The sequence below is a fragment of the Centroberyx gerrardi genome, chromosome 15 (genome assembly GCF_048128805.1).
Source record: "Centroberyx gerrardi isolate f3 chromosome 15, fCenGer3.hap1.cur.20231027, whole genome shotgun sequence".
NCBI lineage: Eukaryota > Metazoa > Chordata > Actinopteri > Beryciformes > Berycidae > Centroberyx > Centroberyx gerrardi.
Genome location: NC_136011.1, coordinates 14,735,545 through 14,749,140, shown reverse-complemented (window position 1 = coordinate 14,749,140; position 13,596 = coordinate 14,735,545). Strand labels below are relative to the sequence as shown.

At 42.7% G+C, this 13,596-nt stretch overlaps 1 protein-coding gene across 1 annotated transcript in view; it reads left to right on the top strand.

Moving 5' to 3' along the window:
- The window catches only part of hpse2 (heparanase 2), a 54,094-nt gene extending 45,368 nt beyond the window's left edge, over positions 1 to 8,726 (top strand). Inside the window, exons 10-12 of the mRNA XM_071904493.2 lie at positions 3,333 to 3,478; positions 5,773 to 5,919; positions 8,564 to 8,726. Coding sequence (XP_071760594.1) covers positions 3,333 to 3,478; positions 5,773 to 5,919; positions 8,564 to 8,726 — 456 coding nt within the window. The remainder of the gene's footprint in view (positions 1 to 3,332; positions 3,479 to 5,772; positions 5,920 to 8,563) is intronic.
- The last annotated feature ends 4,870 nt before the right edge of the window (positions 8,727 to 13,596 follow it).

The window sequence follows — 13,596 nt, the reverse complement described above, 5'->3', positions numbered from 1 at the left end:
TGAGAAGCAGCGATAAAATGCTACCACGTGCCAAGTTCATAAAAAAGATTTATCACACACAGACTCGTGGATGTCTAAAGAGAATTGCGAGAATGTTTTAAAGTCAAGCTTGAACAGGGCTGGGTGGTTTACATTAAACACACCTAAATCACTGCTCCCACACTGCAGGATAAAGATGATGGAATCAAGGCACATATCTCACACTTGTTGTTATTATAACAAGTGTGAGTGTTATTATTACTGGGATTTCTTTTATTTTTATTTTGCTCAAAAACAGCTAATAGAAGGAATAGAAGGAGCTTAGGCAATGACATTCTTAACCACTAAAGTAATTCTGGTCATGCAATAATCACTTCTGAGAAATCTGTCAATAATCTTTCACAAAAGTCCTCATTATTACTCGCCGGCGTATGTGCTTTCTTCTGTCTCACTCCACCTTTGAGATCAAAAAACAATCAAGATGGATTCATTTTTCTTCCCTCTTCCCTCTTCCTCTCCATTATTTTTCCGGGGAATGATGGCCTCCCGCTAGGATCACAATGCTTTTAACATGGCTGGATGTCTGAAGGCTGCACCAGCCTACCTGCTGAGAGAATTCACTGCAGGGCCAACCTGTCCTCCGCCTGGGAAATTTATGGCCTGGCCCCTTCCCCCTGGATCACTCCCCATTGGTAGATGTTGAATCCAGTCGAGCCCCTGACCCACTTCACCGACTCCACCACTTCGCCTCTTTCCACTATCCTTTCATCCCTCCTTCCTGGCCTCCTACCTGGCTATTCCATCTCTTCCGTCCCAATCCATACTCTCTTTCCCCGTCTGGCTTTGTTTTTGTCCCTGTCCCTGTCTGTGTCTCCCCCCAGGGGCGGGTTGTAAACTCTGAGTGCCAGCTGTCCCTCTCTGAGATGGCTCCTTCATGCTGCGAGGGTTAGAAATGCCAGTATTTTGTATATGGCAGTATAGGAGAAGGCCTATTGTTCATGTCTGAAAAGAGACTGCATGCACATCCTTGAATTTCCAGTACTTAAAGAAAAAAAAAAAAAAATCTGAGACAAATAGAATAATGTTGTCTAACTCTCACAGACACTAAACAATGATTTATTGGTCAGACACAAAGTGGGAGATGGAACCTTAACGCTATGTTTAGCTATGGCTGCGCTCATACATCTGAACGTTATGGTTTTCTCCACGATGGCCTGAGTCAGTCAGCACCGGTTCGGTTCCCACAGCCATCTCTCACTACCCATCTCAGGTCCTCTGCCTTGCAAACACTCAACATGACCACAAGCATATGGTGCGTGTGCTTGTACGTCTTTTTACCACGCTACCAACTAGACGAGTGTTTATGTCTTCATTTTTTACGGCTGTTGTCTCTTTATTTAATTACGGGCAACCCAATTAGAGCATACTGCACATTGTTAACCTCTTGAAAAAAAATTGAAAACACTGAAAAATGTCTTACCTCCCACTGGATCCAGCCTAATGATGTAACCTCACACTTTGATCTTGGAATGCTGAGGAATTAACAAGGTCTCAACCAGGCAGACGGACTCATTTATCCTGTTTAGCTAGATGCTAAAGGTTAACTGTTCACTAGTCGGTTTGATTGATCTCTGGTAAAAGGTTTGTTTTTTGGATCCCTTGCTTGTCCAGGTTCCTAGTTTACATGGTCTATCTGTCTAACTGTCTAGACCACAGACATTTGATTTAGGAACTGAGAGTGATAGTGATGTTGCTCTGGTTGTGCCTGCATGGGATGTCTTTCTGTCAGTCTATCTAGTAAGAAAGACAGAGAGAGAGTGAGAGATGAGAGATGAGCAGGCAGACAGACAGACAGACAGACAGACAGACAGACAGACAGACAGACAGGCAGACAGAGAGACAGACAGGCAGACAGGCAGACAGACAGAGAGACAGACAGGCAGACAGACAGACAGACAGACAGACAGGCAGACAGACAGACAGAGAGACAGACAGGCAGACAGACAGACAGACAGACAGACAGGCAGACAGACAGGCAGACAGGCAGACAGACAGAGAGACAGACAGGCAGACAGACAGACAGACAGACAGACAGGCAGACAGACAGACAGGCAGACAGACAGGCAGACATACCGTTGAGGTTTTAGGAGCTCAGCTGATATTTCACAGCGCTGCAAATTTCAGTTTTATGCCCCGCAGATTGCTGTTCCGGTCAGGGATTTCGTCATGGCTGCAGTTTAAAATGTGTCCAGATAATGATGATATCTCCGACTGTAGTTTTGAAATTTGAATACAAAGCCAGAGTATAGCATCGCACCGTCCATCTTGCACAAATAAAACTTCTGTTCCTCCAGACTCAGAACTGTTTTTTGTTTCATACAGTATATAATAATCATAGATCACAGTTCTGGCCGTACATTCATCCATCCATCCCTCTGCCTGTGGCCTACACTATACAGTGCTATACTGTGCTCTGCTCTCCGATGCCTGGGCAGCAAATTAAGTTAAAGCCTGCATGGAAAAAAGAAGCCCTTAAATGTTGCCATATGCAGGATTGCATGGGAACTTCCTGAGGAACACATGTTGTTCCGAGCCTCTCGGAGAGGTGTTGAGTCTGTGTAGTCTATGGAGAGAGACACAGTATGGTGGACCACTCAACAATGATAACATAAAACAGCAATTCATGATGGAGCATAATATTTTGTAAAAATGTCATATTTAAGGCCTGTCAATTCTAAATGGGTCAACAGTTGTTAGATATCATGTGGCATATTACATGGCACAAAAAGCTACAACAAAATGTTGGGTATGAAAATGTTGACATAAAATTTGGACTTCGCGTTTGTGTGGACTTCACTTTTCTTTGGCACCGTATCGTAGTCATGCCACAGACGAGTTGCTTCGTTGGCACATTCTTAATTCCCACAGTTTGTGAAACTTTATCTGTTTCTAAAATTGTCAGGCCATTCCATGGCTGAATAAACAAAGCGGAGATTTTAGCAATATTCCCTCTCAGTGGAATCCCCTATTGCTGTATTAGGGGGTCTCTTTCAATAAAAATCCTCACATCGGATTGGCTCTTGCATTTAAAGGCACAGTAGTAGGCAGTGCTTTGAAACTATCTCCTAGCAGTGAGACTGGCCCAGCGGTCTTTCACTCATCCTCTGCTTTCCAAACCTGTTTTTGTGTTGTGACTTTAAATGCATTACCATGATATAGAACTAGACATTTGCAATCCACTGGCATACATGTCATGGCAAGTGTGTGCGTGTGTGTGTGTGTGTGTGTGTGTGTGTGTGTGTGTGTGTGTGTGTGTGTGTATGTGTGTGTATGCGTTGCTGTTGACCTTACAGGATTACTGGTTCTCTCTGGTCTTCAAGCGGCTGGTTGGTCCCAGGGTTTTGGCTGTGCGGGTGGCTGGACTGCAGAGGAAACCGCGTCCGGGCCGGGTCATACGAGACAAGCTCCGCATCTACGCCCACTGCACCAGCTTCTACAAGTAAGCAGTTCAGCCTCCATGGACTCCACAGTATCGTCTGAAACAACATGAGTGTACATTATATTCTATGATCTGGTGAATATAAACGTGTTATTTGAGGCTGACGGTCATCTCCAGAGCGACTTACAATGCACACGTCCCATTAGCCCATTAGTCATGTGTAGCAATGCTTTGGGAATGGCCCCGAAGATTTTGACAGAAAGCAGACTGCTGTTTTTCTACTCCCTGTGTCCTCCTCCAGGCACCTGAGGCTCAGTGTCTGGTGGATAAGAACAGAATACCCAGCCGGCCCATTCGGCTTCCCATAAATAACCAGACTACAGACACCCGCTCATTCACAGCGCAAAGCCTATAAAATTTAACGGGTATCACTTATCAGGTGCGTGGGGGCTGTCTCCTTGCCGTCAAAGAGCCGCTGAAAGGTGTGCTAGGCCTTTATCCCGTCTCGGATTGGCTAGAGGGGGGCATTTGGGGGGGAGGGGGAGGGACAATAAGGCGGTCTGTGCAGGGAGAAGATAAAGAGTGCCACCATGGCCTGTTCAAGGTTATCGTTTAACCCAGGCCGGTGGCTGTCAGCACCGGGCTAGACTTACGGCCTCGCTCTCTAGACGGGGCTCGTTTACAGGTGGAGCATCTCTCAGATAAATGGTGGATAGATGGGCAATAGATGGCGAATGAGCAAGCGTTGCATAACCAACACACACACAGCTGTAACCTAGTGATGAGGCCCGATGACATGAATGCAGATATTTGAAATAGTTCATAATCAACAAGTGTGCTCCCACAGCCACCTGGCAGGGTGAATGTGGGAGCTCGGAGTCGTCCATGGCGTGCCATGCCACTCAGCTCGCCTCAACATACCAATCGGCCCCAGACTCATATGATCAGACAGTTGGGCACTTAACCAATCTGTCTTGAATCCAAACCCACTTTGGCTTTCATTATTTCTGCCACTTAGCGGTTTTATACAGTGAGCCCTTAAGTGGACGGACCATTGTAGTTTTTGCGGTTTGACCGTAATAGATAGCAAACACAATGAATGTGCTTAATAGTCAGTGAGCGGTTTGAAAGCAAATGAGATATGTGCCCTTTTACCCCATTTAGTGGTTTGCATGGCATTTTTTTTCACTCTCCACCGATGCTCCAACATCAAACGGCATGGAGACTTGTTTATGTTCCTGGTTTGGATGCCTTGGAACCTCATCATTTGAAATGCCCGCGAGGTCATTATCTCTTCCCCTATCTGACCATCTGATCTATCACTCGGAGACACGGTCCGTGATTCTCAGAAACGGTGGCTCCAAGAGTTTAACACAGAGCCAGACGCGCAGACTTTTTCACCAACAATGCACTACTTTATTTCTCCCGGTAACAACATTGAACACGAGCAGTCCTGCAGGTTTAATCAAATACACGGCTCGCCCTGTGCCCGAAAGAGGAAGAGATAAACATCGAGCAGAAAGCCAGGACTGTTAGAGATGTGAGAGCGTGGAGGTGGTAACTGGGAGAGATGTCTACCAGATCGTTTAGCCGACTCGCTGACCCTGAACACTGAGGCAGACATGTGGTATTCACTACAGCTGTGTTGTTTTTGTCTTCATATCTGGCCCCTTATTAGATTTTATCATGTTTGCCTTATCTGTCTCGCTTAGTTATTTACCTTTGGCCAATATCCCTATCAAGTTGTGTCCCCAGCGCTTTGCTCTCGGGAAAGGGACTCAAACACTGTTGTCTGTGTAACTCAAGAAGTGTTGTCCGTCCTGTTCACACCCTTCATCTGACCCTTGACTGCACAGCGACAGGTTTTACTATTAGATACTGTAAAAGTGAAGCAGATTGGCTCATTCAGCTAGGCTTATAGGGATGATAAGGGCGTCGGAATGGCGATTTAATATAGTTCATACTAAATATAGATGATCATGATAAAGGACAACTCGCTGCTTAATGGAATTTCCATATCGAGCATGCTTTATCTTACTTTATTAATTTTATGTAAGCCTTTTGATCCGGACTAGATCAAGGAGCTGCGGTTTGATTCTATCACAGTGATATGTGATAACAATATCAAAGACTCTTCTTTCTTTGTAGTCATCTTTAATTATAGAGAATTTTATTCCACATGGCAACGTAATATATAATGAATCCCCATTAACAGATGTGGAGAGGGATAAGATTTTTTTTTAGTTGTGTCCTTATCTCTTTTATGACAGTAAAGGAAAATAAGCGTGTTCATCGATGTTGTTCATCAAGCTGTCGTTTTTTGATTAGCTTTTTTTTTTTTCTCCATGTCCCAGTCACAACTATGTGAGAGGGTCCATAACAATCTACATCATCAATCTGCATCGATCACGAAAGAAAATCAAGCTGGCGGGAACTTTACGGAACAAGACTGTCCATCAGTACCTGCTGCAGCCCTACGGCACCGACGGACTGCGAGCCAAGTTAGTCTCTCTCTCTCTCTCTCTTTCCCTCTCTGTAATACACACACACACACACACACACACACACGTACATATACACAGACACGCACACTGGCATCGCACAATTGTTTTCTATCCAAACAACAATGTGGTCTTCTTATAGAGTATCCTGTTCCACACACTGACCAAACAGCACAACTGCACTAGTGAAAGACCCAGGTTACCATAACAAAGTCCTGTCAATGCAAAAAAAAAAGGAATGAAGGATTTTCTCGAAAGAGTTTTGATTTCCCCTGTGAACATGCTCAATAATTATTTTGCAAAGGCCTGAAAGATATTGAGATGAGGAATAGGGATTCGGAGAAGTGCAACAGTATTGATTTATACAAGGCTGTAAAAGTACAAGTTCAAAAACAACTCTTCAATTCTTTTATTTTCTCCAACTCCCTTCAAAATGTTACAGTAAATCAGTTTGGCCAAGCTGTAAGAGGCTCATGGCTTAGCTGCAAGGACAGTGATTGGAATTGATCGATATGATTTACAAAGAGTTGGCATCATCCGCGCCCACACACACACACACACACACACACACACACTCTAGATTGTTCTCAGAGAATGCCTTGATGGCAACGTCTCCTCTTCCTCTTCTGTCTGATCTACATCATGCATGTCTGAGTGCACTGAACACACACAAAGAATACAGTTGGCAAACCCTAAACGTCACTTTCACCGCTGCAGTTAAGAACCATTAAGTCTAACTATTCATTCAGACTGTCATAATATGTTGTCCTGGTTTATTGAAACTGAAACTGGCCAACTAAGTTATGATAAGAAACATCCGCTGAGCCCAGAACCCTTCCCAGAGTTCCAAGGAGTTTGCTTTCCCTTGTAATACGGACCTGTTTTTACAGCCCAACACAGATGTTTTATCAATGGCTATTCACTTCTTTTTATATTCACGCCATTTTACCTCTCTATGCTGTCGTCATTTTCACTGTGATTTACACCTTATGTAACAAGGCAATATAAGGCCTATTTCCTTAAATGGTCCCTTAAAATAAAAGTTTACACCATCTGTCTCTGCCCCTCGCCTCTCCTCTCTAAACTCCCGGCCTGTTATTCTGTCTCAGGCCTGAGCCTCAAATCCTGGAATAACAGCCTAATGACTGAGGACTGCATGTGTGTGTGTGTGTGTTTGCGTTACATGACACCTACACAGGCCCTTAATGGAGACTCAGGCGTGATCCTTCAATAACAGCGTAATGATGAAGGATGTTGGAGGTGTTAGAACAGGATTGCAGGGTAATTAATAGGAGAGTAAAGTATGAGGCAGAGCGATGGGCCTGTTTCAGGCCCTAAGTGCTTTACCTTACCGCAGGCAGTGCAGTACTTTTATTAAGAATTTAGCAACACCAGATGTCTATAAATGTGTGAACTGAGTAGTGGGACTTCCTAAATGTGGCCAAGTGTATAGGCCAAGGTATGTTATGGGAAAGCTTTGAACATTTCAGTGGAGCAAAACTGCATACTTGAGTTATTAGTAATTTCATTATAGCCCACAGTATTCACCTTATTAACTTTGATTTTATTTATTTTATTTCATTTGAGGTTTACCTAAAATTTTACAGCCCACAGGCCGTAAAATTGTAAGAAATGGCTAATGAAGATGTTAATGTCCTAATGACAAGCAGCAGCTAATTCTCTTCACCAAGGATGAGAGAGTGGAAAGTTTTGCCTCCTGGAATCAGACAGCTGCATGTCAGCATGTACTTAACAAGCTGTTGTTCAGGTTAGCAGCATTTTTCAATTACCCCCATACAGCATCATCTAATTCAATTAGAAATTCATTTTCCGCCCAGAGTAAATGTTACAAAAATGCACTTGGTTTTTAAAATTGTTTCACCCTACTTATGTTGTTTTCCTGTTTGGTTTTTTATGGTGTGACACTTTGGCATTGAAGATAAATTATTACAGTGTTGTTGCTCTCAGACAGCGGCCACCTGTGTCACAAGCAAAGGCCATTTTAAGGAGCATGAGGAATTATTATTATTATGATGTTACAATTTTCTATCTGTAATTGTTTAGGTTTTACTGTTTTGTGCATTTGACTAAATTAAAACCATTTATGGAGGAAGTGTTGCGGTTTGACTATTGATGGTTTGCAATAGACATTCCTGCTACATCAAGAGAGTTGCAATCTTGAAATTGCAATTTTGTAACTGTAGCGCCCCCAAGTGTACAACCTGCTGCATCGTAAAGCTTACAGAGAGGAAGAGCATGAATGGATTTGGATTTGTCGTCTTTTGTCCAGTGGGACTAGTCCTTTCCTGTCTTTCTCTTTCTACATAAAAGACCCTCTCACTGTGCCATTAGAGGTTCAGAGAGCTGTAAGCAGTGTTCTTCATTTGAAGTTTGACAACCAGCACTGATGCATTAGCACCTCTTAGTATTGGGAATGATAGTTTTCAATGATAGATTGAAAACTCATACATAATACACACTTTAAGCACAGTTAATCCACCTAGGCACATTGTATCTCACTCAGCTGATGCCACGTTGACTCAAATGGAGTAAGAACCAGCTCTTTCCATCTCTATAGCTTTGTATCTTGTTTGTGTTTTCTCTGCCTGTGCGGACTGTATTTCCCATGTTCTTTTCTTTGCAGACACATCCAGCTGAACGGGGAGAAGCTGCTCATGGTGGACAATGAGACTTTCCCAGAGTTGAAGCCTAGGACGTTGAGGGCTGGACGGACAATAGCGATGCCTCCCATGACCATAGGCTTCTACGTCATCAAAAACATCAATGCGTATGCCTGCCGAAGATAATGTTGACCCTTCACCCCTGACGATCAGAACCGCCCAACCCCCACCCACCCCCAGCCACCCCCAGCCACCCATTCACCTGATCTACATCTGTATTCTCAAACTCCAGCTTGACCCAATGCCCAATAAGAGAATCTACCCCTAAATAAAAAAAAGTAAGTAAGGTGGATGGCTTGAACACAGTCCTCTGGTTGAAGGGTCTCTTTAGGTCATCCTGCCATTCCTTGGCTTTTAATGGTAGATCCTTTAACCTTGAAGCATCAGTCCTGAAGCCTCTCACACCGACCCCCATCTCATCACCGATCACCATCCCATCCCATCCCATCACATGGCCGCCATTTTCACCAAAGCAGAGCAGAGCCCAGCTCCTCCCCTCCTCTGTTCTCTGCTCCAACACAGAAAGACTTGCCCTTCGCACATAACAAGGGTTGCACTGAACACCTTTTAATTGCTTTCCTCAACTATTCCTCATATGCTATAAGACTTGTATGGACAGTAATGGTTTTTTGTATTGTTTTGTACCTTTTGTATGAAGTTTGTGTTTTGTAGTAACAGAAATGCAATGTCAAAAAAAGGCCACATCCTCTTTTTCAGTTCGGCTTTATTTTCTTGTCTTGGATCGTCAAACCTAGGATGGGTCACCTCTATGCCAAGAGCATTCCTTTTATGCAATCTTTTTTTTTTTCCTAATTTTTCACTGACCGACAGACAAAAAAAGAATGAGAGAAAACTTTGAACAGAATAGCTGAAGCATAAACAAGTCAACTTGAGTTTGACTTGATCCTTTCCACAAAGAGAAAATACCGTGGTGTGTGTGTGGTCATGCCTGGACTAAGTGAGTGTTTGTGTGTGTGAGTGTGTGCGTGTGTGTGCATGTGTGTGTTTGTATGAGCATGTGTTTTATTGATAATGCTACTGATGTGTCTGTCTAGTCCTTGTTTGACGTGCCGCAGAAAGGATTCTTTCCTTGCCGTATCAAATGGCTTCAAGGGAAAATCTGTTTTCTTTATCAGCTGGTTTCTGTGTATCATTGCTTTTTTTTTTAAGTGCAGAGTTGGAGGCCATTATGTGTCACTGGTGCTGTTTTGCAGCGATGCATAGCCGAGGAACAATGTGAACCCATCCACAAATCCATCCTCAAATAGCTAGTGTTTTGAAAGAATCTGGGTTTTGGATCAGAGGCAGACATTTGAAAATCCCAGTTTCTCAGGTGTTTTTATAAGCTCTCTCACTAACTGTTCAGTGTGATCCCACCTTTAATAATCCTCTTATGCTGCTAGCTTTTTTGTTTTTTTGTTTGTTTGGTTTTTTGCAAAACATACACACATTATATATTTTATGTATTTTGTACAGATTGGCTGTCATATCATGTTATTAGATTATGTAATGTACATAAAAGGAGTGTTAAAGATAAGATATGCGAGCTTAATATGTTTATTTACATATACACCTAATTTATATGATTTAATACATTGTTTTATTTCTGTTGTAGATGATTCAGTCACTTCAATGGTACTGAAGCCCCAACTCAATCCAAAAGTAAAGTGAAGTTTAAGAATGTGTTCTATTTGGTCTGATATAACTTTTTTTTTTTTCATAGAATGAAAGTTAATGGACACTGTGTTTGTGGCATTGTGTTTTGCCATGGGAAAGGAATAACTTCTAGATGGTTTATGGTTCATAATCTACATCTAACATCTAACTAAGCTGCATTTACTTTAATTTCACTTTTTATTTGAAGAAGAGCTCTTTATTCAAGTGACTGAAACCTCTGAGTGGGTGGAAGCTCTGACTGGAGAGATTCGGTCACGTTGTTACTGCTCATTAAGTGTTTTGACCTGAGTAAGGAAAGCGATGAAGGTTAGGAAGTCGTATGACACTCATACATAAGTGGCGGAGGATAAGCAGGAGTTGATTCAGTGCCTGAATGTGTTAAATATTAAGAATATTTGTCCTCTGAATGTGTTTATAGTTAATGTAGAGGTGTTCATATTTCTTTTTGAGAGCATTATTTTATTATGTAAAGTGTGCTATATTATTTTTTGTAAAAAAAAAAAAAAGTTTACAGTGATAATAAACACTTTTCAAATACTTAACTGTCTGCAATGTGCTTGTATATTCCACAGTAGCCTGTAAAAAAGTGGAACATATTCAAATTCCTAATGCCACAAGCTGCACTACAGAAAACAAAGTAGGCTCAACTAAAAGTAGGTCAGCAGGTCTCGTGTTCAACTGCACTGCACTGTGCCTACAGCATAAAGTCAGTATACTGTGTGTGAGAGAGGATTTGGAAGTAAGTGCTATTTCTGCATAAAGAACTAAGTCCCATCATGTGAACTAACATTGACCAGTGCAACCGGTTTCCACAGCAGGGCTTAGAGTATGACCGGGCTGTGTGTGTGAGCGGAAGACAAAGAAACAAAGAGATGAGAAGATGTGATTTATACCTGCACAGGAGCACAAAAAAAGGGGAAATAGCCTGTCGCAGGAGGAACCTATAAATATTGTGTGAGCCTCTCTCCTGCAGCACACACACTAAAACCTGCCACCTCCTCGCAGGATCTTTATATCGCTCCACAGTCAAGCCATCAAACAGAAACACTGAAGCATCAAAGTCGCCGCCCTTATAGCTCAGGTCCCCTCATTTCATGTTGCTGCACACACACACACAGCCTTTCTCTCTCTCTCACACACACACACACGCATACACAAACTGTTACACTCTGTGGCCCCAGATGTGAAGGCAGCTGGAGTGAGTCTTTGTAGTGGGGAGAGTGCTGTCTTGTCACTGCATGAGGCAGCTGCTGATGGGAAACATGAAGCCAGGCTGGGCTAAACCTCCAGACCTCAGCTTTGGCCCAGACAGACTAAACCTGGCGCAGACCTGGCTCAGTGTCTGCTGATGCATAGACAGCTGGGATCTGCTTGATAGGATGATGGTTTAGGGGGTTGGGAGGATTGGGGGGGTGGAGAATAGTACATAAGGCTGTGGTGAGCTCGACACTGTGTGCCCCAGACTGTACCGGCTCCTTTGATCCTCGTTTAGGGGACTTCTCCCAGCCAAGCATGACTCGAGAAAACTGCAACGCAATGATTTCTACATGCTATAGAGAGCTATAACTAGCTTGAACCGTATTAAAAGTTTCATGACAGTGAAGCATTACACTGGCAGCCCGTCAAGAGCTGTGATCCGAAGCAGGTACCTTGAATTATACTATTGTTTCAAGTTCCATTTGCGGGAAATGGGCTTTTGCTTTTATATAAATAACATGACTGTTTGGTCCCAGAAATGATCTTCAAGAACACAGTCTCCTTTTCACATATGGTTCATTTTAAACAGGCCGACATTGTTGACTTGTAAACAGTGTGCCAGGCTCGTTCACACTTGGTCCATTTAGCCAGGGGTCCAGTGAAGAGGAAGAAACATCACTGTATTTGTATTATGAAGGCCACAGTTTCATTCACAATTAGACCACCCCACAGTTAGATTAATACGCATTCATATTTCCATAAGCACATACAGACGTAGGCATACAGAGAGAGAGAGAGAGAGAGAGAGAGAGAGAGAGAGAGCAGACATGTTGACAACTTGAATTGGACTGCATTTTCTCAAGCAAATTACTTCAAATGGGTGTCAAGGTTAGTTTAACAAGTTCTGAGGAGCTCACTTGTGTATGACGTGCTTGATATGTACGTCAGAAAATTGAATTGCGTGCCTGGACAAGAGCAAAATTAAAACGTATAGTCAAGTCAACTTTATTTATATAGCGCTTTAAGTACAAAACCAGTTTGTCAGAAAGTGCTTTACAAAACATAAAGAAAGAAGGAAAAGAAAAAAAACGACAAATATAGAACACAGAATCCAAATATTGGCTGTTTAAACTATAACTCAACTTACTAACCATAGAAATAGAACAGAGTCATGGAAAAAAGGAATAAAGGTCTGTTATGCTCAGTCAGTAAGTAAGTTATGTTGTGTACAAGATAAAACAAGGTGCTCGTTATTATGGGAAACTGAACTAAATAACGGAGTGGGAGGGTAAAGCCACATTACCTGAAGTGAAAAGGGCTGACCTCTGCAGAAAAAGACACACTTCTGTGAGGAGGAGAAAGTCAAGTAAATAGTCAGATAGTTCAATAATAGTTCAAAAAGTGGAATGCCGACACATTTCAGCCTGCTAGGTCTTTATCAGGATATTTGAATTAGAGTTATGTTGTTTGGTGGATAAACTGAGTGACTCTGACCTGAGGAATGGGTTAGGAATACCTGACAAAACTAATATCTATGGGTTACATCGAACTAGGCCTTTCAAATAACAGTGAACTTGCTGACATTCTGGCGCTGAGCAGGATCTTATCAAGCCAATTCATGGAAATGGCTTTGTTTGGCCAACGTTGGCTCTTATAAACCAGTACCTTGTGATAATAACTGCTGAGCGTCACTTCCTCGGACAAAATCTGATTGTGTTGTGGTTGAGCAGGACTGCAGCGTGTCTGGCCACTTCTGCGTGACAGTGCCTCCTTAGTGGAGGTAACTGTTACCCAGGCCTGCCTAGCCCTGTTTATACTCAGTGATCCATTTTGAGACATGCAAGGCCCCCTTGCCCTGTTAGCAAACACTGAGGATTTTGTGATGTTTACTCTGTATATACAGGAGTCAGCTTAAATAAGAGTTCCATGAACGCTGGGTCCCCAGAAAACTGATGGACTAGATTAGACCTTGGCCCACAACTTGGAACTCTTGGCATTTTGGACCATTTTGACCCAAGCAAGGTTAATAAAACATAAATATTTATGTTACTATGGCTTTCTTCGCTCTGCCCAAACAAATGGATGTCAGAAGCCAAACATACATTCTGCACCGAATATTATG